Consider the following 23,707-nt stretch of genomic DNA (forward strand, 5'->3'; position numbering starts at 1 on the left):
TGCAGACCCTCTGTGTCTTCCTGTGGAGTTGAATTTCCTGCACTGGGGGCTCAGCTGTGCCAAGGAGGTGCCCCTTGTGATGGAGCCATCCCTGAACAGCTTCTTGCCCACCTACTACAAGAGCTTCAACAGCTGGGGGAAGCATGTTTCCCTGCCTTACAGCTCACACATCTGATTTTTGCAAGGATATGAGAGCAGGAGTGATGTTCTAGTCTGCCACAAAGTGCCATTTTTCTGCAGGGAAGTGCAAAACCCAGTTAGGGCAAGCACACCGTGGGAAGTATAGCACATAACTTTCCTTCTATTGCCACCTCCATGAAAATTCAGCCCACTTGCAAAAAGCAAGCCAGGAGGTCTTCCCCACCAGGAAGTTTTTTGGGATGTGATCAGGAACTGGGAATGTGTGAGTCTCCCAGAGTTTTAATTTATGTCTGTACATATAAACAAGCATTGACAGTGTGAGAGGCTCATCAGGGCTCTCTGACTTGCATGGTTGAGCCATTTTATAGTCATTGAATCACAGAAGAGTTTGGGTTGGAAGGAACCTTTAAATTCCTCCTGTTCCATCCACTGCCATGGGCAGGGACACCTTCCGCTATCCCAGGTTGCTCCAAGCCCCATTCAGCATTTCCAGGAATGGGGCAGCCACAGCTTTTCTGGGCAACCTGAGCCAGGGCCTCCCCACCCTCACAGGGAAGAATTTCTTCTGTAAAGTAAGAAATGTTAATGGTTCCTGGGCTGTTTCTAGGGAAGTAAAGTAAGGAGGGCTTGGAGATAAAAGTTATAATGTGGACAGGATTAGGGGTCATGTTCTCTGGAGAGCACCTCTTAGGGACCTTCTGGGCACACGGCGTGGTCATAAAAATGAGTGGCTCAGTGAAACACCCATTGATGGATGCTCTGAATCTCCCATCTGGGGGTCTGTGCTTAATGACACAGATGGACCATGCAAGCCCAAAATGCTCTTTGAAATGTCAGCACCTCTCCATTCTCAGAAACGTCTCACGGTGCCTGGCTCCCTTCAGGGCAGCAGCCTCAGCCTCTTCTCTGAGCCCCTTCATTCTTCCTCCTTTTTGTTCATTTTCGCTTCTTTTTAACAGCGTGGTGAGCCAGAGGTTCCTGTTTTAAGCAGCAGAATGTTGTATTTCATTAACTCCATTACACACTTGGTTTAATTTCCAATTAGCCTGGGATGCTAGGGAAATAATCTGATTGCTTCAACTGGTTGGCGTTCTGGATGTGCCGAGCTTCCCTCCTGTCCCCCCAGCCCCTGCAAAGCTTTTCCGTGTGGGCTGCCAGGCAGACACACAGGTTTTCACCCACCCCCTTCCCTCCCTGGTGCTGTGTTTTATACCATTTGCTCTGAGCTAAAGGTTTGAGCTGCCAGAAGGAATCTCTTGGAAATCAGAGTGCTCCTACCTCTGCAGCTTCCCGCGAGGTCGGGTCTGGTCTCTCTGGCTGCAGAGGGAGTTTGTCTGGAGGTGGATTTAAAAATGTTGGGTTCTTGTTAAAGCTGTGAGTGTAGAGGTTTGGGTTTGTTGGTTTTGTTTAATAAGAGCCTGGGAGATTTTAGTTCTCCTCATCTCAGTGATGCTTCTCAGAGAGCCTAAATTTATTGGGCAATTCCAGCCAAAAGCAGGTTTATTGTCATTTGGCTCATCTGTGCTCCAAAGGGATGTTGCTGTGGCTACATTTGAATAATGTCATAATGTACCCAGGGTGAACTGATTTACATCCACAAGCCAGGGATCTGTTATTATTATTAATTATTATTAATTCTTCAATCTGCTCTGCATTTTTATTTTCTGGGGGATTTTTAGGCAGATCTTCATCTGGTAGCTCTTAGCTTAAAGTTGGTGTTCTTAATTGTGAGTCAAGTGAGGCGTTTTGCAGTGGAGTTAACTTGGAATTTTAAGCTTTAAAAGCTTTTCCTGTTCATTAGTTGTTTGGGCTCACATACCTGTAGCTACAGGGTTGACTTTTTATTTTCATTATTTTTGAGAGCTCACAATTACACCAGCTGTTAGTTTTATGTACTTTTAGTCTACTGCTTCCAATCTGTGGGATAAATTATACAACTCCTGGTTGGTTTCTCATTTAAAAAAATGGGGGGAATGTTTTGTAAAAGAGAGAATGTTTTATTTGCTAAAGAAACTTAGGGGTTTTTTTTTTCCATCAGCCTGTGAAACTTGTCCAGTTCCTTGGTCCTATACCATTTGTAAAGCTTTAGCTTACTTTTGTATGTCCCCCAGCAATTCCATCATCTTTTATTTTAAAGAGAAAATAACTTCTTGTAACTTAACACTTTGTTCTTGCTGTTTAATGTAGTTGGACTTCATGATGTTGTGTTGCTGTGTTAAGGAAGAAGTGTCAACCAAGCTGAAGACTTAAGGTTCAGCTTTGATGTTGCAGTTTTTTGGTTTTGGCCAAAAACCATCTTTCCAAATATTTCCAGTGCCATTTCCATGACTGCCAAAGCACACACTGGATTAGCAGGTGATGTAATACTGCAGTTGGTGTTGAATGGTTCTTTATGGACATTTTTCCATACCTGAGTGATACCCCTCTTAGTGGGGAATGCTTCAGTGCTTGACCTGACCTTTTACTTGGTGGGAGCTGTTGGCAGAGCAGGAGCAGTGTGCTGGAATTGTGCAGTGCTGCCTTGTGCTGCTCCATGTTCCCGCTCCTAACGGAGCCAGCGGCAGTGCCAGGGAAGAGGTGAGCGTGTGTGCTCCAAGCACTGTTTGTGTTGGACAGCTTCCTGAGAGCTGTTTGCCTTTCAGCTGTGCTGTGGCTGTGTGAAAAGCCTTGAAGATGCTAATTGTTTTTGTTGGCATACCACAGCACCATAACGCATCAATATGTTCAGTGCAAATCGCCAGCAAGTCCTTTTTTTAATAAATATTGCTTAAAGCTCGAATTTATCCCCCACCCTTTCCCTTATCTCCTTTTGCTTCGTTTATCTCCTTGTCACTGTGGTGCTGAGGTGGGAGGTGAGGAGCAGCTTTAAGTGTGGACTGTAGATTGTAGATCCCAGCTCCTCTGGCAGGAGTGAGCTGCTACCAGATGTTTCACAACCCCTCCCAGTCCTTTCTCTAACGCCCAAGGAGACCACAGCCCATGTTCCTAAGTCCATCTTGCCTTCTGCCACTTCCTCATGGATGCTTTTAATGGAATTGTGAGTGGATTGCCATGTGGTGTCCCATCCTCAGCTTTGAATTGGACACATTAATACTCAAAAAATGGACCCAAAAGATTCTAAGAGCAAAACCTCATTCACGGTTTGGTCTCTGGGTTGGAGCTGCTGTTCTCTGTCCATGGGAACAGCATTTCTGTGCATCCTTTGTCTGTGGCAAACACTGGGATAGATCCCATGGACCCTACAAGGAAGGAAACACAACCACAGCTGCTTTGACTTGTGCTTGCCCCAGGGTTTAGGACATCCTAGAAGTGTCCAAAACCATCTAAATATGGCAACTGGGGACGTGGTTTAGTGGTGGGCTTGGCAGTGCTGGGTTATTGATTGTACTCAATGATTTTGGAGGTCTTCTCCAGTCTCAATTCTATTCTATAATTCTCTTTTAGTTACTAATTTATCAATTACTGCAACAAAGGTAATGCCTGGCAGTGTGAGTGTATTTCCCAGAGCTCCTGTCCCTCAGTACAACTGACAGATCCCTTTCTCTGATACTTCAGCTCTGTAAATTTTTTTGTTAATTCAAATTTTTTTTGCCAAAGTAGTTTCATTTTCTAAGCGCTTTTCCATAAAGATTTTGAACTTTTCAGTTGCTTTTGTGATTTTTCTTCGCTTGTAAACTTCCAAAATACAATGATATTAAGTTATTACTTCGTTTTTATGCTGTGTCACATTAACCATTCAGGAATTAGGCAAATTAAATAATGAGGAGAATAAGCAGCCTATCTTAATAAGTTCCTCATTAAAACAGTACAAGAAGAAGACAGCAGCAGCACTGATTGCTAATGATTTTGGTAACAGAAGGCTCATTGAACTAATGAAATTCATAAAATCTTGGATCAAAATCCTATCTCTGACCTCTAGGTGTGAAATGCAAAACAATCAACATTACTGTGCCTGTGCAATGACTTTGGAATATATTGGTTTAATGACAAGCAGGAATGGGAACAAGGCAGGGAAAGTTCTGGTCGTGCTGTTCTTGTTTTCATTGTACTGCATCAAAAGCATCTTTAGTCATCCAAACAATCAGATGATTTTAGATAAGATGTTTTTTTGCCTTAATCTCATAGAAAATAACACTATAAATCTTAATTTGAGCAGGTATTTACTGGGAGTTAGGCTGGGCATGATATATATTGTAAAATGTCCTGAAAATGCCTCTTCTTAGGGGATTTCAGTTTTGTGTGTCAAACTCAGCTTTAAATCCCTTTTCCTGTCAGTTAAACAAATAAGACTTTAGTCTCATCTGCAGATTTTCTATTTCTGTCTCTGTATTCTGCAACTCTTCTATTTAAAAAAAAAATCTTCCCATGGAATCTGTTGGAATAACTGTTGAATTTGAGTGTGGAACTAAGAATTAGAAATTTGTGCTGCACTCCCACTCCTCATTTGTGTCAAGCTAGACCCTGGACCTCCTCTCTGTGCTTCCTTTCATTTATCCCTGGAAAAGGGAAGACCTTATCTAGTCCTAAGTGCAGCAAGAATATTTTTGGGGATGAGTTGTGCTGGAGTGCTTGCTTTACCATGGCTCCATAAAGCAAAAGCATTTTCTGGAGACTGTTTGAAATTGAAATATAGGTTATTAAAAATTTAGCACGACTTGCCCATTTTAGGGGAATTGTTTGTTTGCTCTCAAACTGCGTGACCTGCCAGTGCTGCTGCAGAGCTGCAGGCTGCCAGGCACCTGCCAGCTCATTTCTGGATCACTCTTAAGCCATGTGCTGTGGGGAAATTGGGCAAGAGGCACACATTCCTGAATAAATAGGGCAACTGGAGGTTTGGGGACCTTGACTGTGAAGTTGAGCATCCCCTGGAAGCGGGGGAGGATCTGGAGCCTGCAGGAAGGCAGGGTGGAGTTGTTCACTGTGGATGCCATCTCCAGCTCCTTCCGCAGCAAAGTCTCTTGGGATGTCCTGGGTTCATCCCAGTGAAGCTTTGGGCTCTGCAGGTTGGTTGTGAGGTTGTGCTGCATCCCAGAAGGCTCAGATAACTGGTGGGGCAGCTGGTGGATCTCCAGTTTGATCCCTGTGTGTACCCACAGTCCCTGCCAAGCCCCTCATGCTGTGCTGACAGGGAACCCCTCCCTCTCTTCCCGCAGGTGGTAGCGAACGCCGTGGCCGCTCTGTCAGAGATCAGCGAGTCCCACCCCAACAGCAACCTGCTGGATCTGAACCCTCAGAACATCAACAAGCTGCTGACAGCCTTAAATGAGTGCACAGAGTGGGGGCAGATCTTCATCCTGGACTGTCTGTCCAACTACAACCCCAAGGATGACCGGGAAGCTCAGAGGTGCGGTGGGTGTTTGGTGACGCTTGGGGGCTGCTGGGGGTGTTCCAGCTCTGAAAAGACTTGTGCTGCCACAGTGCCCTGTTATCTCAAATAAGACTTGATAAACTAGATTTAAAAGCAAAGCTACTTTTGGTAGTTTGGGCTGATGCTGGAAACCTGCCCCATCCCTCTGCAGAACCATTTTCTCTGTTTATCTTTTTTAAACTTTTTTTTAAAATTTATTTTAAAGGCTGGTTCTTGTGGGAACTGGCACTAGTAAGAAGGGATCAGCCCAAGACCAAACCTGTTAACAGTGGAAGCACTGTTTGGAGGATTTTCTAGTTTAAAGCAGCACTTTCATATCTGGTTTTGCTGCTGTAGGAGAAGCCTTTATAGGTTTGTGGGTTTCCAAAGTACTACAGGTCTGAGACTGGAATATTTTCCAACTGAAAATTAGTCTGTGATATGATAGAATTGAAAATAAAGGTAAGAAGTTATTTTTCTTATTGCTCCGAATTTACCTTTGTGCTTTTACCTTTAACTGCAATGACTAAACCTAAATAGAAAGAGTTTAGGGTTTGGGTAATGGGCTGTTAGTTTGTGCACTTCAAGCCTCTTCCTCATCTGTCTCCAGAATCACAGAAAGCCAGATTGTGTTCCCAAGAAAACAAGGATTCAACCAGAAAAGCAACTTGGAACAGGGAGACTCTCAGATGATATATTTAATGTAGCTGATGTGGGAATGGAGGGAGAGGAAGGGCCACAAGCCCACGTGCAAAATCCTGGCCAGGCCATTTGGAATTCGATGGGTTTCTTCACTGACTCTTTTTTTTCTGAGGCACAAAATCCACTGTTTCTAAGAAACCTGCCAGTAGTGGTGCTGGTTTTTTTTCCCCCCTTTGTATTCTGTTTCTGTGCCAGAAGCAGCTCTTAATGAGTGCTAGAAACCTACAGAGATCTCCAGGGTGTGAGGCCGATGTTATCTCTGCTCTGTCAGAGGGACCACTGCTCTGAACAACTGTGAACGTGTCCCAGTTCCTCAGCTGCAATTCCTCTGAAGCGTGGGGCATCAAATTGCATGGGCAGGAACTCCTTTTGCTCCTTTGTGTGCAGTTTATCTCCTGATCCTGGAGTCTGCCTGATTTCAGACAGCACTGGGAAAGCCACCCTCCTTTCCAGCAAGGCTGGTGTCACTCCCCTGTGCGTGGGGAAACTGAGGCACAGAGAGAGGAAGCAGCTGGGACATGCAGGTGACCTTGGGCAGAGGCAGCTGGAGGTGCTCCAGCTCTGACTTGGACTCTTCTGCTCTTCACTGAGCTGTGCTGCTTCCCTTCCAGCATGGCTGAGAGCAAATCTTCCAGGGAGAGAAACTTCAGGAGGCGCAGATGGGAATAAGATGGTTCTGGGTTAGCAATCTGCAGGAGGGAGTGGGAAGAAACTTGACAGATGCTGTAACAAAGACCATATGAACCCAAACTTCCTTTCTTTTTGGGCTGGGCTGTTTAGGATGCTGTTTGATTACAGGATCCATTATGGCAAGTGGTGAAGCGAGATTTGGGAGATATTTAGGTCACTCCTTCCTTGTGTATTCAGAGGAAGGGAAATCTTTTTTTGTTGAAATGACAGCAAGCCCCCAAGCAAGCCAGAAGCATGTATCACCTCTGAATGGTTATATGGAGGCTAAAGTGTTTTTCCAGGAGCTGTTTTTGTTAAAGTTCTGTTTGTAAGTGACAGACAAGATCACACAAACAGAAAATACCACCAGGAAAAAGCAGGAAGTGTGGAATTGTTCCTGAGCTGACTGTGGCAGGAGAGAAACTTGAAGCTGTGAGAGAAGTCCCTGTTCGCTTCCTGCTGCGTTCAGGAAAACAGGACTTTGCCCATTCATTGTGAACAAAACCAAATCAAAGTAGTGTCTGAGAAGCTGCCTTCAGCCATGTGCAATCTCCTAAATTTAGATCTGAAATCTTTGACATCCTGAAATCCGTTTGAACCCTTCCTTGTGCCTCTGCCCCCAGCATCTGTGAGCGGGTGACCCCCCGGCTGTCTCACGCCAACTCGGCAGTGGTGCTGTCAGCAGTGAAGGTCCTGATGAAGTTCCTGGAGCTCCTTCCCAAGGACTCTGACTATTACAACATGCTGCTGAAGAAACTTGCCCCTCCTCTGGTGACCCTGCTGTCTGGAGAGCCTGAAGTTCAGTATGTTGCCCTGAGGAACATCAACTTGATTGTGCAGAAAAGGTAAAGGCTCAGGGGGTGTTATTCCTGCCTTGTCAAAGGCCATCTGGTTATCTCAGACCTCCAGATATTGCCACATGCACAGAATTTCTTTTAATCCAGGCTCAGATCCCTTGAGAGACAGATTAAACAGTCTCATGACTCTGGTAGCCTGAATTGATTTCCTTTACAGCATACTTGTGCTGCCAGTTTCATGCAGTATTTCTTTACCTGCCTCTCTTCACCTTCTCTTTATGAGTGGTCAGAATTGCCCTCTATAAATCAAAATGGCAAATAGGAACAGTTCACAGTGATCTGCAGGATCCCACTGTGCCTGTGTTACTCTGTTCAGCACAGAGCCACCAGGCTGCTGACATCCTGGTGTACAGTGGGTTGGGTTTTTTCCCACCAGTTTGCTCCCGTGTTTGTGTTTTATTGCTGCTGTTCCTTGCTGGAAAGGTGAGATAGCTTGGATAGCACTTTGTGATTATATTCAGGGCAGAGGTACTGTGCACTGGCATCTTGCAAGTGAAAGTGGAAATGAATTTGGAGGTTTTGCATTGAGATAAGGATGTTATTCTTTCACTGAAAATGTTTGCTGCCTGTCGTGGTTGGTTCAGCAGTTCAAACAGAGGAAGCAGGGATGTGGCCCTAGAAAGACTTGAATTATGCATTTTTGTATCTAAACAATGTTTTTATCCAAATGTCTTTCTCCAAATTGGTGTTTGCACATCCTAGGCATAAAATCAGAGTCAGAGAATGGTTTGGGTTGAAAGAGACCTTAAAGATCATCCAGTTCCAACCTCCTCTGCAGCTTTCACCTTTCAGGTTACTCTGAGCCCTGTCCAGCCCGATCTTAAACACTTCCAGGGATGGGGAGTCCATGACCTCCCTGGTCAACCAGGACAAAATGACACCATTGTGTTTCTCAGTGACTATTTGGGTAGATTTCTAAAGAAAAGATGCCTTTTGTTACAATAGTTTGGGGTTTTTACCACTCTTGAGTGACACATTATGTTCCCTGCAGGCCTGAAATCCTGAAGCAGGAGATCAAAGTGTTCTTTGTGAAGTACAACGACCCCATCTATGTCAAACTGGAGAAACTGGACATCATGATCCGCCTGGCTTCCCAAGCAAACATTGCTCAGGTCAGCTGAGGCACTTCTGCCGTGCTCTGGGAGGGGAAAACCCTCTCCTAGTCCTTGTGTGAAGGTGTTTGCAGCTACTGCTGGAGTTATCCTGGCTTTTAGGCATCACTGTGCCTGGTAGAGTGCTCTGTGCAGTTGTTTAATGGGAGGTGTTGGAGTTTCCCCCATGATTTAAATGTTAATAGCATGGCATGGCTTGCATCGTGACCGTGAGGTGGATCTTGTTTCACTGATGACAATTCCAGGAGGAGAACTCACGGCTCCTGTCAAATGAGTCACTGCCAGTGCTGAGGTTGGAATGAGAGGCTTGTTTCAAGTGAGAGGGGTGTGCCTGTAAGGGAGGCATTCAGAAAGGCCAAACATTATTGAGGTGTGAATTTCAAGTTAGTAAAATTGTTAAACGCTTGCACAGGCGCTCTCCAGAGCTAAAAAAATCCTGCTTTTGCTTAACTCGCTTCCAGAGTGGAAATAGCACAAAGCTGAAGCTAAACTGAATTGAGATTTGCTTTACAGTGTAGATTCTGCTTGTGTTTGATGTTGATTTAATGCAGATCCCCTCCTTGGAGGAGGTGTTCTCGAGTGCATCCCTGGCCATGAGGCCTAACACTAATGCAGAATGATGAATGCCTCTGGTTAGTGCTATTATTGTCCTATCCTAATTGTCACAGAGCAATTTCATTTAATGTGACATTTTGAAGCAGCTCCTTCAGCTCTCTCCTGTTGTTTTTTGGAACTGAGCAAGGTAATTCATGCCCTTTTTGTGCCGGGAGCATGGAAAATATTTTAAAAATCAGTTTCTATGAGAACATATTCAGAATTTACTCTTGGTAGGCTCCACACTAATTTGAATTTATAATGTTCCAATAATATGGGCTGTTTACCTAAAAGGCAGTGGTGTCTGGAGGGCAGTCTGAGATCTGCAGACTAATGAATGAATGAATCTCTCCTGGTTCTGAGAAGGCTTTCATAAAACAACACAAGCTTTATCAGGAATGTGTCCTGGAATGAGACCTGAGAGCAGCTTCCACCCACGTCCTCCTGTGCTGCTTGTGGAGATTCTCCATCTCCCTGCCCAAGGCACCAGGGTGGTTCTAGCCCAGGCCTTGGGCAGTGTTTGGGAAGCATCAGCTGCTAAAGGCAGGTGCTCCGAGTGCTGTGCAACATAGATCATCCAAGGAAATAATAAAACTTCCAAACACACATGTCCTGTCTCCTCCTTGCAGATTTATCTGTCTGCAGTCTGGCCCTTCATGGTCTCTTTATCTTGTCATTCTTCTGAGCAATTTGCTTGGATGAGAGATTTTTCAAAGGACTGTCTGGCTTTGTGCTGCTCCCCTCTCCCTCACCATCTATTTGTGACATCACGATTAAATCACTGATGTCATGTTTGGCATGAGAAACTGAAATAAATTGAGCTTTTGAGGGAATATAAATTACATATGGTCTTTTCTGGAAATAACTGTTTGTAAGCTAAGTGATTTAAGACAAAGCTTTTCAGTTAAAGGTCTGTGAGATCCCAGCAGGTCCTGGGTTTAGCCCTTCATCGGTTTCCATTAGCAAAAACACCGAGACAAAATAATAAATCTTGTTTTTTAAGAGGGGGAGTATCTTCACTCTGTTATTAATCTGTGTATAGATGTCCCAGAGTGTCCTCAGATCTCCTCTGCATCTTCCATTTGGATTCACTGGGGATCCAAACATTCATCTCAGCACCGAAAAGGAGAGATCAAAAACGCTTCTTGCCGAGAGCTTTGCACGCAGCAAATGCATTTTCAGTGTAGGAAGGAACAGAAAACTTTAAGTTTGGCAGGACTGATTTTTCCCCAGCTCTTAATCAGAGGAATTGTAAATAATCAAGACCAGACCACTTTTTGACTTTGTGCAGCCTACACCAAGTGTAACCCACACCACTTTGGGTTACACACCAAGTGTAACCAAACCAGTGGGTTTCGGACGGTGAGCTGATGGCAGAGTTTGGCTGGATGTGTGTGGTAGCTGTGAAAGAACATCCTGCTCATCTTCTGGTGTCTGAGCAGCATCATCTGTGAGGGTGGGCTGTTCTCTGAGTGTCCCCAGGGTCTGACATTGGTATGCTGTCCCCACAGGTGCTGGCAGAGCTCAAGGAATACGCCACCGAGGTGGACGTCGACTTTGTGCGCAAGGCCGTGCGAGCCATCGGCCGCTGTGCCATCAAGGTGGAGGCAAGTATCTCATCCTGGAGGTTCTCTGGGGTTCTCTGTATTCAGAAACAATGATGGGCTTTGCCACCTCATTTCCATGTTGCTGGAACTTCAGTGTTGGCCATCGAGTGGCCTGGATGCATCCTGGTTATGGGCAGAGCACCACTGAACAGGGTGTGAGCCGTGAGGACATCACGGGAGGATGGTGTGCTCCTCTCTGCAGCAGAGCAAGGCAGATAATTCATCCTTGATGGAATATTTTACTGCACTGGCCTTAGTGGAACGATGACCACTTATCCATCCAACTCCTTTAATAGCTGTGGCCTGACCTTTTGAAGGGGAAAGAAGAAGAGATTGTACAGAGAAACTCAGTGTTAGGAAACATTTTGTGTCATCCCTCCCCTCCATTTCAGCAGAACAGAACACACAGGCAGAGAATTGCAGAGATTTGGGGCACTTAAATGCAATTTATACAAACAGAGTGACTCTACTTACGTAAATCCACACAACTTGTGGCTTCATTTGGAGTGTGCTCCCTTTTGCCTCAATGCTTATGCAGACAAGTTCCCAGGAACATCTGCAGTTACCCAAAACAAGTCTGAAATGTCCTCTGCTGGTGGAACGTCCACCTAAGTGCTCATAATAGAATATTGTTTTTTTAGTGATATCTCTGTTAGTTTCGCTGTAAGTGAATCTGAAATGCCTGTCAGGAGCTCAGAAATCCTGTGAAGAGAGGGAAGATTTATGCTGTGGTGTTGGTACTTTGCAGTAAACTGATGACTGAGTGCAAAATGTCACATAAAGTGCTCTAATTTCAGCTGAGCTCATTTAGCTTTTGCTCAAGTGTGTTCCCATGAGCATTGCCTGACAGCAGATTTAAATAATAACCTAATCATGCCTGGCTTAGTGTGGTGTCAGTGCACAGGATTCTCTTGTTTCAGCTAAACTACTGGAAAGCCTGTGCACAGAGGACACCAACTTCTGTCCTCTGGAGAGAATCAACTGCCCTTTTGTGCAGCTCTCTCTCCCTTCCTTCAGCTCTCAAAGGTTTGTCACTGCCAGGGGCTTTCTTTGAAGTGTGGCCCCACAGAACAGGGGTTGCTGCTTCTGTTTCATGTCTGCAGGTCAAACTACCAGAGCACTCCTTCCCTGCTGCATCCAGGCAGGAGCCTGTCTGCATGGAGCCACAACAGTGACAGTAGGAAACCCCCCTGAGCGTGGAAAAGGGCTACAGAGAAGTTTAAAAGGAGCTGGTGACAGCCCTTTTTGTAGCAGTGCTGTGCTGGGGGGGTGGGAATTTGGTTTAGGTCTCAGCAGGGACTTTGTCTCTAGGATTTGGCCATGTGTCTGTCCTAGTTCCACATGGAATGGAGGGTGGTGTATTCCTGCAGCATCAAGGTGTTTTAGAAGTTTTTACTCTTTCCTGCCCTCATCACCCACACTTTTCCCCATCCCCAATACCACAACAATCATATTTGATAAGCAAAGGACTAACAGTAATGCCCCAGTGACCCTCTAAGTGTAATTGTGCCTCTCCATAAGTAATTTTATTCTTGGTTTTTAGCACTGCTCCATTGAAGATGCTGCTGCTAAGGGTGAGGTCTGTTTCCTGCTCTGACAAGAAGCAGATTTAAAGAGGGAAAATACAGAACAACTGATTGCAGTGTCCCTATCCCTAGGTTAATCCCTGTCCCCAGTGCATCTGTGTTTACTAGAGGCTGTTTGCACTGTGAGTTATGACTAATGAAAGAGCATCCTCACAGCCAGCACTGTCCACATTCCCAAGGCTCAGAAATCTCCTTTTTGACGCAGGACACAGCCAGTGGGAGCTGTTGATGAATGAGGATTCACAGAGCACCTCAGCCCTGCCTTCAAGGATCCTATCTTTTGTCTAATTGTCACTCCTAGGGGAGTGAGACAGGAAATAAATTTGTCTGCTGAGAGGTGCACCACAGAGCAAACGTGTTACCTTTGCTCATTGTGCTGGTTTGGGATATGGAACCAGTCCCCACACTGAAGTAGCAAGATGTTGCCCAGGCTTGAGCAGTCACATTGTTTTGGGGGATGTCAGAACATCATGATTTTGCAGGGCAGGGCTGGGTTATTGATAGCTGAGCTCAGAGTTGGCTTGGGTTTATCTACAGCAAACTCTGGTGTAGCTACACTTGCCTGCCTTGTGAATTGGTTTGCCCCAGTGACAGCATTACAGGAAACCATCATGCCATGCTTTGATTGTAAGGAAAACAGGCACCACTCCTGTGGGAAAAGGAAATGAAGTGGATGCAGTAAGAATAGAGATTCCTCTGGAGCAAAGGAGAAGCAGAAGGAGCCATCTTAAGGGGATATTTGTCTCGTTTCCAAGAGACTCTGGCAGCAGCCTGGTTCTTAGAAATCATTGAGGCTTATGGCTGAGCATGATATGTGCTACTTCAGTAATCTTGTGGGCTTTCATTTGGTTTCTGCAGACAAACAAAGCGATTTTGACTTTGGTTGGTTGTCCTTCCTCACTCCAACTTGAAAGCTGTTCGAGTTGGGGCAGTCTTTCATCAGTTTGCAGAGCTCTGCTGTCCCCAAGGATGTCCACCTTCAAAAAGTAGTGTGTTTACAAGGGATGGGGTGAGCTGAGATCTGTTTTGTTAGAGGGACTGCTCTTCTGGGCATGCGCCTACCACTGCTCACTTTCCAAGGGACTCTTCGGCTAAAAATCATTGCTGTGTGTTTCAGAGTGGATGCTGTGCTTTTCCTGGAAAAAAGTCATGCTAATCATGCTTCAAAGTATCTAAAGAAAAAAACCCTAAACATTAATTTGCTTTTCCTTGAATTGTGCAGCTCTTAAAGCTCTGTTAGTTGTAGGCTCTGACAGGGCTGCACTGCTTGTTGCCAGCAGTGACTGGTGCGGTAGGTTCTGCAGAATGACCTTGGGACAGATTTACCCCCATCAGGTCACTCATTAAAATACCAGATGAAAGTTATTGAGATGAAGAGGTGAAATTTCAAGCTCTGAATCATCTCTCTTGCAAGAACTTTGAGCAGGGCTCCCACTGTGACCAAAGTCAAACTGTGTGGAGCCAGGTTTGTGGTCAGTCCCCATGAAGTGGAAGTGTCTTCCAGGTCACAGACTTCAAATCCCTTCTGGAGCAGAAGGGATCAGAGCAGGACATGGTCAGGTTGCCATTCACTGCCCCTGTAGTGCCATAGTACCCATAAAGCTAAGGAGGGAGAGGTATCATAAAAGAATATTACACCAATCACACACTTTTATGTGATGCCTCTCTTCACTCTGACACCAGTTGTATTGGATTTTTGTTCTGTTTGGTGTGAATTTCAGGGGACAGTCTTATGACTTACTGCCACTTTGCAGACAGAGCAAGTGCTGGTTTGTGGTGTCTCCTCCCTTGGCTGATCCCCATGTCAGTGCTGTGCTGACAGGCCCTGTGTGAGATACCCACAAGGGCAGGAAATTACCAGAAGGTTTTAGTCTCTGACCCAAATTCTTGAGGCTTGTCCTTGAGATTTTTGCCCATTCTCAAAGAACTGATTCCTGTGACTAAAATGCCATTTCACTCCTCCTCCTCCTGCCCAGCCTTTAAGTGCTCTGTAAGTCGAAGGAGCTGTTAATTCACTGGAATTGAAAAATCCACCTACACTGCTGTTGTTTGTGCCCTACAGTGTTTGTCTGCAGCCCGAATCCTTTATGAGTGTTCCGAAGGCGACTGCCTTGGCAGTGTCGGGAGCAGTCTGCTTCTCACATTAATCACCAGCTGTGTAATGAGGCTTCATGTGTGCTCTGCTAATAACCAAATCACTGCCCTTATTTGAGCCTCTCTGGTGCTGAAGTTGGTTGCTCCTGTGATGTCCTGCCTCGCTGTGCTGTTTGGGAATAGACCTCCCTGAATTACCTGCATCTAATGCCACTTCTGGTTCCTGGAGCATGACAGTGTCCAGTCCTTGTTATCTTGCAGTGCCTGTGAATTGTGAACTAATTCATGTGAAAGCTGCATTAGGAGCAGCTGAATTGCTATTTCTAGCTGTATATCCACATGTTGTTAATGACCTCACCCCAAAAATACTGAACCTGTTGCTGCTGGGAGCTGCTTTTTGCTGCTGGTTTTGACAACACTGTTCTCTCCTGCCTTCTGGCTTTGCTAGAAACCTTCCAGCAGTCCCTATCAAAACTCTCCCAGCTCTGATTGTCTGGGAATTGCTTCTGATTCATGGGAAGCCCCAGAGAGCTCATTTAGTGGCCTGTATCAGCCCCAGGGTGATACAAATAGCAGTGTAGGCGATGTTCTCAAGGTCTCTCGTGTGGTGACCCAGCTATCTACTGGCACAGTTGCTTCTCTTACTTTCTACAGGAGCCAGCTGGTGTCCCCAGTGTAACAAACAACCTTTTGTTAACCCGTAGTTCTTTTCTGGACAGGGTTGGTAGCTCTTGTCCTCTTGTTTTCCTCCTCTGGGCCTTTTCTCATACATGTGCCTTGTTCCTCAGTGTGTGCTGTGGGATCAGGAGCGTTTCTTCAGCTTTTTAAATTGTGTTTTTCTGCTCTCTCTAGCAATCTGCAGAGCGCTGTGTGAGCACACTGCTGGACCTCATCCAGACCAAGGTCAACTACGTGGTGCAGGAGGCCATCGTGGTCATCAGAGACATCTTCCGCAAGTACCCCAACAAGTACGTGGGAGTAGCCTCAGATTGTTTTGGAAGCACTTGTCTGCCATCATCAGAACAGAGCAGAACTCAGCCTACCAGGGCTCTGAAGTAAAGGCAGAAGCAGTGATCCCACTCCTAGTTTGGTAGGATTCAGGTGTTGGCTCTGGATGAGGTGTCAGCCTGGCTCATTATTAGTTTGAATTGAAAGGTTTTCCTTTGCCACCACTCCATACTGAAGCCTGGATCAGAAGCCAGTAAAGCTCTTGCAGAGGATGCCAGAAGGAAAATATGACAAAGTTTACAGCATCAGGCTGTTCTGGTTTTGCTAATCTCCTCTGGAAATCTATGAAGTGTAGAAGTCTCCTCACACAAGGCTGTGAAAGTTCATGGCTCCCGTGGTCCGAGATCCCAGTCAGGTTGTGCTGAACAAAACACTGCAGGCTTTTCCCACCAAGTGTTCCCTCTGGCCTGGGCAGAACTCAGCTTCTCTTGTGCTGGTTCTGCAGTAAGGTTTTGTCTTATCAGCCACAGAACTGCAGCAATGTTTTTCAACAGAGACTTCATGGTCACCTAAAAAATAATATGGGATGTCTGCAGGCCTCCCTGGCAATTCCTGCTGTCAGTCTCAGAAATTCCCTGCTTGTGACAGGGATACCCACACATGGAATTAGGGGAAGCTAAATTACTGTGGGGTATTGTCTGGTTTACAGAGAAGCCTTGGAGGGAGTGTAATACCCAGTTCAGGGTTACCAGGCTGAAGCCTCCAGCGAGGCTGCAGGATCTGAGTCAGACTCATGGTCTGAACTGTTGGATCAAACATTCCCATTAGCAAACAGAAAGGGAGGCAGCTTTATCTTGAACTCCACATCTGGGTGGTCTTGCTGATGGATTAAACTGCAAAGACCCTGTGAGATCTCAGTGCTCAGCTTGGGGGGAAAAAAAAAGCCTGGGAATATCTTCTGTAGTTGAATGAAAATGCTGCTTGTTGTGTAGAAATACAAAACATGAATTCAGTGCAGGATTCTCTGCAGAATGATGTGGGCAGGAATGGAATAAAACAAGTCCAGTTCACCCCAGTAATCCACCTGGACTTTGATAAACCAGGTATGAAAGCATCATTGCCACTCTGTGTGAGAACCTGGATTCCCTGGATGAGCCAGATGCCAGAGCTGCCATGATCTGGATAGTGGGCGAATATGCTGAAAGAATTGACAATGCAGATGAGCTGCTGGAGAGTTTCCTGGAGGGTTTCCATGATGAAAGTACTCAGGTAAAGTTGCAGTGTGCATCTTATCTGTAGTGTTTCGTGCAGTGTGTTTATGGGATGGACAGTAAATGTTATTGCAGTGGTCGGACAATACCTGTCAGTGAAAGCTTCAATATTGGGCTGAAATAAAACTCTTGGGAATCTGCAGTTTTGCTTTATTGTCCGTGTCTCCAAAACTTCCCTTTTTGGAAGGACAGGACAGAACTGAAAGGTGTTCAGATGTTTCATATTTCTTGGGGGAATGGCTGTACTGGGGACCAGGACTTAGAGGAGTAGTGGTAGAGTGCATCACAATATGACACTGATGCCTTTTGCTGGTCTTAAAATCAAGGGTCAGACATGGTTAGAAGAGAAAAAGGGATTTTACCTTAGTATTTGTTTTAAGGATCCTTAGGTGCACACGTCCAGGTCAAATGCACTGAAATGCACCCCACAATGCCCCCCCAAAAGATCTGGTATAACATTATAGGTGTTACTAATCAGCAGATCTATCAAAGATTCCCCAATGAGAGGCTGGAATGAGCCCCCCTCTCCAAGGAACCTTCTCCTGGATGGTTCTATCTTAGTTTACAGAATGTGTTCTGGAGAGGACCTTGGGCTCTGGGGCACACTGATCCCTACCTACGAAGCTTCCAAAATGTTGAGTCTCCGAGCTGAACAAACAAGGCCAAGAATGTAGGCAAAAAGCACTAAGAATACAGAAGTTGTAAAAGGTATAACAGGGGTCTAAAAGAAAAGACAAAAAATATATGTGGCATCAACACAAACCTCAGCGTGCTGCTCAGGGACTTGTCTGCGAAAGTGTTTTGCAACAGGCAAGACTCTGAGTCTCATTATCCTCATTATGGCAAAGAATAGGGTCATGCTGTGAGGAAACTGAGGTCTTATGCTTTATATCAGTAAAAGACATGGAGATTTGGGAGATGTTGCTAAAGCATGGATGAGTTTTTAATCTCTCCTGCGCCTCTCTCTCTTAGGTGCAGCTCACCCTCCTGACTGCCATAGTGAAGCTGTTCTTGAAGAAGCCTTCTGAGACACAGGAGCTGGTCCAGCAGGTCCTCAGCCTGGCCACACAGGTAAGGCCAGGTATCCAATGACCCAGAGCCCTGCAGACTGTGCTGGCCTGCTGGGTGATGGCTCCCATCTGCCAGGCCAGTCAGCTTTGCAGTAGGTCGGATTCAAGGGTGTTCCCTTCTCTCCCAGAGAGACTCTATTTAAAAGCTGCTCTGTGCCTGTTACTATCTGGAATCTGCTTTCTCCTTCTTAGCTCTTGCTTTGTCTGAATTCCATCCCCATTCATTCACTAAATGGAAAGTTAGGGACAGTGTAGAATTATAAGGAAACCAAAATTCTTTCTCCTTGAAGGTGGCTTGCAGTTTAAACATCTGGAGCTATAACAGAGGGAAGGAGCCTGGCAAAGACTTTGTTCTGTGAACAGCAAAGTTTAAGCAGTGCTATGAGAAGGAAAGAACTGAAGTTTGGGGTTTTTCCTTTGTACTTGGATGCTGTCAACCATGGTGGCAGCTTTGCTGGAGGCTGTAGCAGTGGGTTAAGATCAGGGATTCATTATGCATGAGGTGCTGAGTTATGAGCTCAGATCACTGCAGGCAAGGCTGGGCTGGAGCTGGCAGACACAACTGCTGTGGTTCTAGAAGACAGAAGTGGAGATGTCCTGGTGGCAGGGGTGGTAAGATCTCAGCTGAGCTTCCTACACTCCTTGGCTGCAATGACTGGGGTAAAGTGCCCAAAAAAAGCGGCTCCTCTCCAGATCTGCTGTGTCAAGAGATAACAATAGTCTGCCAGCTGAGTGTGATTGTTTCTGAGTAGAAAACCCGGAGTCAATCATCAGCTGGCCTTTTTGATCCTCTGCTGCAAGAAATTGTGGCTGTGGACTTACTGCACTTAAACCTTTTATTCATTCCTTTGGGGATTTGCATTGGTCAGCAGCAACAAACCCATGACCTGCTTTTCTTGCTTCAAAACCTGCTATTAGGCAGGATCTGAGCTGCTGTTCAGAGAGGAGTGGGCCAAGGGCACACTGTGTCATTTGTCTGAGCCAACAGAAGAAAGGTACTAAGTGTTAAAACCCACTGTGCTGAGTCACAAAACATTTGATGGCACCCTCAGAATATAGCAGGCGTCTGATTTTTTTTCCCCTCTGTTTGTCACAAATGTTGATTCAGTCTGGCTTTTTGTATTTTATATGAATAATAAGTCAATGTGGGATAACTGGCTGTAAAACACTGAAAACTCTTAAACTTTGAGGTCTGATTTCTAGGTAGAGATGGTGTTTTTCACTTGAGTGGGAGAGTAATTACACGTGTGTTTCTTTCCCCAGCTTAGGTATCGTTGCACTTGGAATGTCTCAGGGTTTGTCTGCACAGCAGACTGCAGGTGTGGTTGTAGCAGGAGCCAGCTTCATCCAGGCAACACTGGTAAAAATAACAGTGGAGTAGCTGAGGATGGAAGAAACACAGGAATTGAGGTCTCAGACCTCTGCATTGCTCTTGTGGGGCAGTCATGGGTGGGGAGCTGAGCTAGCCAGGGGTGCTCAGAGAGAGACCCTGGAGAGGGGAGAATTGGGAGAGAAATTGGGAAAGATTTGACCCTCGTTTCAGTTTCCAGTGTGGTTTTTTTGGCTGTGGGAAGAAGAAGACAGCCTTGAATCTGTAGGTGCAAGTAGGAGAATGTGGTCTTTCATGTGTGTCCTTGCAGAAACCCTACCTGATCCTGAGTGCAGAGTCTGGGAGGGATTGTTAAGGGAAGAAGGGCATAAAGAGTCCATGATTCTACCATCAAACAAAACCAGTTCTGCAGAGACAATGTGGGAGACAACAGAGAGATTTATTTAGGTCCTTACAAGCAAAATGAGCTCAGCTCAGTCTCATTCCAAGAAGAGGTTTGAGAATGTCTTGAGGCAGATGGCAGATGCAGGTTCTAACAGGTCAGCAGCAGCAATGAGAGCACAGAAGACAAAAAGAAATGCCAAGAGGAAGGCTGGTGAGGTGTACAGTATTTTGCTGGAATTTTATAGGGAAAAAAAACCCCTCAGGAACATTTATCCTGTTATTCTGCCGATGTGAGGATTAAAAATCTGAGCTCTTGTTTCCGTGAACAGTTCACTACAACATAAAACCACAGCACCTCCCTCTCCCTAGAACATTATCAGCAAACCATCCCCACTCACTTTGCTGCTCTGGGCAGAGCTGCTCAAAGAGGAGAGAAATAATTAGCACTTCATGCAGAGGCAAAAGTATCTGCAGTAAAACAAGGGTCTTATTGACAGCTGGAGAACTGATGAAGTATCCTAAGTGTGTATCATTAGCATCTCTCCATACTTCATTAGATAACTAAAAGGCAGGATAAATAAGATTTCTTTTGCTCTAAAGAATATGGCTTGTTAAGATGTGGCTCTGCAGCATCTTTTTTGTCCAGCAGTGCCCTTGGGTAAGTCATATTTCTAGGGATCTTGGATCATTCTGCAGTATTGTGTGTCTGCTCTTAGTATGCAACAGTCATTGCCACTCATGTTCTTTTCTCCTGGATTTCTCCTAACACTTAGTGGCAGGAAAGTTTGGAAAGCAGTTGGTAGCTCTGTGGTTTGGGGGATATAAATCCTGGGCTTTTTGCTCCCTTACCAGCTGAGCAGGAAGTCAGGCATTAATACTTTTGGTTTGCGTTTTTAATTTTAAGATGTTCACCTCAACAAGCAGTTTGTAACATCATTTGGAGATTGGTGGCTGTGGCTGCTGGCTGGTTGGGGTTTTTTAATCCAGCAGAATCACTGCTGGAAGAATAAAATGATTACAGGCATTAGTTCACTTCAGCCCTGTGAGTGATGCATTGCTTTGTCTCAGGATTCTGACAACCCAGACCTGCGGGATCGTGGCTACATCTACTGGCGCCTTCTTTCCACGGATCCAGTGACTGCCAAGGAAGTGGTGCTCTCAGAAAAGCCACTGATTTCTGAGGAGACTGATCTGATTGAGCCAACCCTGCTGGATGAGCTGATCTGCCACATTGGGTCTCTGGCTTCTGTGTATCACAAACCACCCAACGCTTTCGTGGAGGGGAGCCATGGGATCCACCGCAAGCACCTGCCAATCCACCATGGGAGGTGAGCTCAGGCAGCCCTGGGGATCATGGGCAGGGTTGGTTGTTTCTTTCTAGAAAACAGTCCAAAAAAAGCAAAAATCTTCTAGAACACCCTAGTGGGATTTTATTGATAGTTTGCAGGTCATTCAAGGGGCTGTTTCATGCAGAATGTAATCCTGGGTATGGAGCTTCTGAATTCCTGGGTCACAAAGGCACAGGAAGTATCAAAGTTCCTGTGTGAGGAGAAGCTGGGATGTTTTTTGAGAAGACATTGGTTGTAAGTGCTCTTGACATGAGTTTGAGTAGAAAAGCAGCAGCTTTGGATGAGTGCTGCAAGGAGGACTAGAGTGAGAACAGGCATCTTTCAGAAGATGATTTGGTAGGAGCTTTGCTTCAGCAACAGCACAGCTTTATGAGCCTGTCTCCTGGAATGCAGTATCACTTTCCTGGAACAGGCAAGTACAGGGATCCTTCACTGCTGCAACGTGACATGGAGAAGGATTGGTGACACTCCCTTTCTCACTTGGTGCCTGTAAAGCAAGGGGAGTGCAAAAGCCATCTAAGCCCCATCAGTGTTAGGGCTTAAAAGAAAAGGGTTAGACTGGAGATGGTCTGCCTGACATTTGGGAGGTGGGGGAAATGCTTTGGCTCGTTGCCTGGTGCCTTGATGCCTCCCTGGGATCACAGTTCTGGCAGCAGGTTAGTTCTGCAAGAGCAGGCAGTGCCTTTGTCCCAGCTGGGGCCGTGTTGCTGTTGGGCCTGTTCCCGTGGCCCCTCATTCAGGTGAGCAGTTGCTATTTTCCCTAATGGTATTAATTACAAAAATGAGTGCATTTTGCAGCAAGAGGCAGAGCAGCCAGGCTTACCTCTTAATAATATTCCCAAAGTGACATTTGGAGTGCTATTTTTTGCTGTTGCACTGATAAATCAGTGTGCGATGCTGCTTCTTTGCTATTTTCTGATACCACTTCTCTGCTATTCTTAGCAGCTAAAGCTATTTCTGTGGTGGCTGGCTTTGGGAAGCAGAGTTGTTTTCTCCCTGCCTATGAAATCAAGTCTGGCTGCACTGACCCAGAATCAGCAAGCACAAATCTACCAGTTGGACAGGAAAAGCAGTGGCCACTTCCCTACCTCTCCTAATCAAAGATTTGTCTCAAAATGAGCCGGGGTAGCTTTGGCTTTTGGTTTTACCAGCTTCACTGTACACTGTTGTTCCAAGTCACTACAGAAAATAGCATTTTAGGGGATTTAGCTCAGAGAATTCAGCTTTTTGAAGGAGCAGTTTATTATCTTCTTGCGTGTACTGTGTATGTGCTTGGCTCTCGTTGCTCATGCTCAGTCTGCTGACCTTAAATATTTTCTGACTTGGGCAGAACCACTGCTTCAAAAAAACCCAGAAAACAAACCTCCAGGCCTCAATCAGCAGTGGGAAGCTGTGGGAAGGTCTGAGGGGTGCTCAGCAGAGCGTGCTGCACACTGATCATGCTGATGCAGTGGTAAAATTAAAAAATGCCTGGGGTTAATTTAATGGCACACCAGGCTTCTCTGATGTGAGCTCACCTCAAGATGCCCCATTATTGGGGTTTTCTGCATCAGTTTAAGGCAAGTTAAAGGTGTCCAGTGAAAGATGAGTCCAAACAGTTGAGGTGAGGTGATTTTCTGTACAACTCCTGCACTCCAGTGACCATTCTGGTGGCTGACCCATGTGGTAGAGACTGATGGCACTGTAAGATGGGAATGGGGAGATGTCCACAGTGAATGTGGTTTAAGAGGGTGAGGACAGCGTTGCCTTGAGAGGTGCTTCCCTGGGTATAAACCTAGGAGGAATTTTGGTTGGCAGAGCACACTTCCATGGCGTTTTGATTAATTTCTTTTTCGTTCAAAGCGCTGTAGGACGGGTTTCTTGCAGCTCTCAGCTGATGGGCAGACCCATTGAACAGCTCACAGATGGTGAAATATTCCTGCCTCTTCAGTGAGCCCAAGTGTCACAGAGCTGCAGATGTATCCCAAGGGTGGGGGAGAAATGTGATTGCTTGGCAGTGTTTCCTCCTGTGGTGGCTCCCACCACTCCTGCTCGGCCATAATTCAGCTGGGAAATTTGGGGAGATGTTAACAGGGCTCCTGGGAGAAGCAAGTCTGGTTAGACTTGGGCAGGAGTCTCTATTTCCCTATTTCACAGGCAGCTACAGGAAATTTTTGGTTCTGGTTCAGGCTGTGCATCCCTTGTGACTCCAACATCTGGGAACTGCTGGGGGCTGAACTCATAGGGCCAAATCTCCAATTCACACGGCCAAACCCAGGACTGTAAGGGGGAAATCTTGTATCAAGTCTTTTTGCCCTTTTTAACCCACATATTCTTTATTAATTTCTTTTCTTTCAAAGAAAATGCAAAGTTGTTTATAGAAATCTCTTTAAAGAGACCCATTCTCCACAAATGGAAGCTTTGGGGTTTTGCTTTTTTAAAGCAAACCCACTTAGCTTTGTCCTCTCCTAGTTTCTTGTTGGCTTTGGGGCAGCAGCAGTTACACAAGACACAGAGGGATTTCTGTGTCTCCATCAGGAGAGGGATGAGTAAGTGTTGAAGGGGTGGAGTGTTAGAGGGATTATATCCTGGGAAGGAACCAAGTGGTTTGTGCTGTGCCTCTCTCGGAGAGGCTGTTCCTGTTCCCAGGCTGGGGGTGGGAGTGGA

The 23,707-nt window shown here is 45.7% G+C and overlaps 1 protein-coding gene across 4 annotated transcripts in view; it reads left to right on the plus strand.

The window, feature by feature from the left end:
* Positions 1–23,707, plus strand: part of AP2B1 (adaptor related protein complex 2 subunit beta 1) — a 77,869-nt gene that overhangs the window by 16,744 nt on the left and 37,418 nt on the right. For all 4 annotated transcript variants that reach the window (XM_048324212.1, XM_048324209.1, XM_048324210.1 and 1 more), the window contains exons 6-13: positions 5,295–5,485; positions 7,483–7,704; positions 8,708–8,828; positions 10,934–11,029; positions 15,562–15,677; positions 16,761–16,926; positions 17,901–17,999; positions 20,781–21,040. In XM_048324212.1, coding sequence (XP_048180169.1) covers positions 5,295–5,485; positions 7,483–7,704; positions 8,708–8,828; positions 10,934–11,029; positions 15,562–15,677; positions 16,761–16,926; positions 17,901–17,999; positions 20,781–21,040 — 1,271 coding nt within the window. The remainder of the gene's footprint in view (positions 1–5,294; positions 5,486–7,482; positions 7,705–8,707; positions 8,829–10,933; positions 11,030–15,561; positions 15,678–16,760; positions 16,927–17,900; positions 18,000–20,780; positions 21,041–23,707) is intronic.

Source organism: Corvus hawaiiensis, chromosome 20 (genome assembly GCF_020740725.1).
Source record: "Corvus hawaiiensis isolate bCorHaw1 chromosome 20, bCorHaw1.pri.cur, whole genome shotgun sequence".
Classification (NCBI taxonomy): domain Eukaryota; kingdom Metazoa; phylum Chordata; class Aves; order Passeriformes; family Corvidae; genus Corvus; species Corvus hawaiiensis.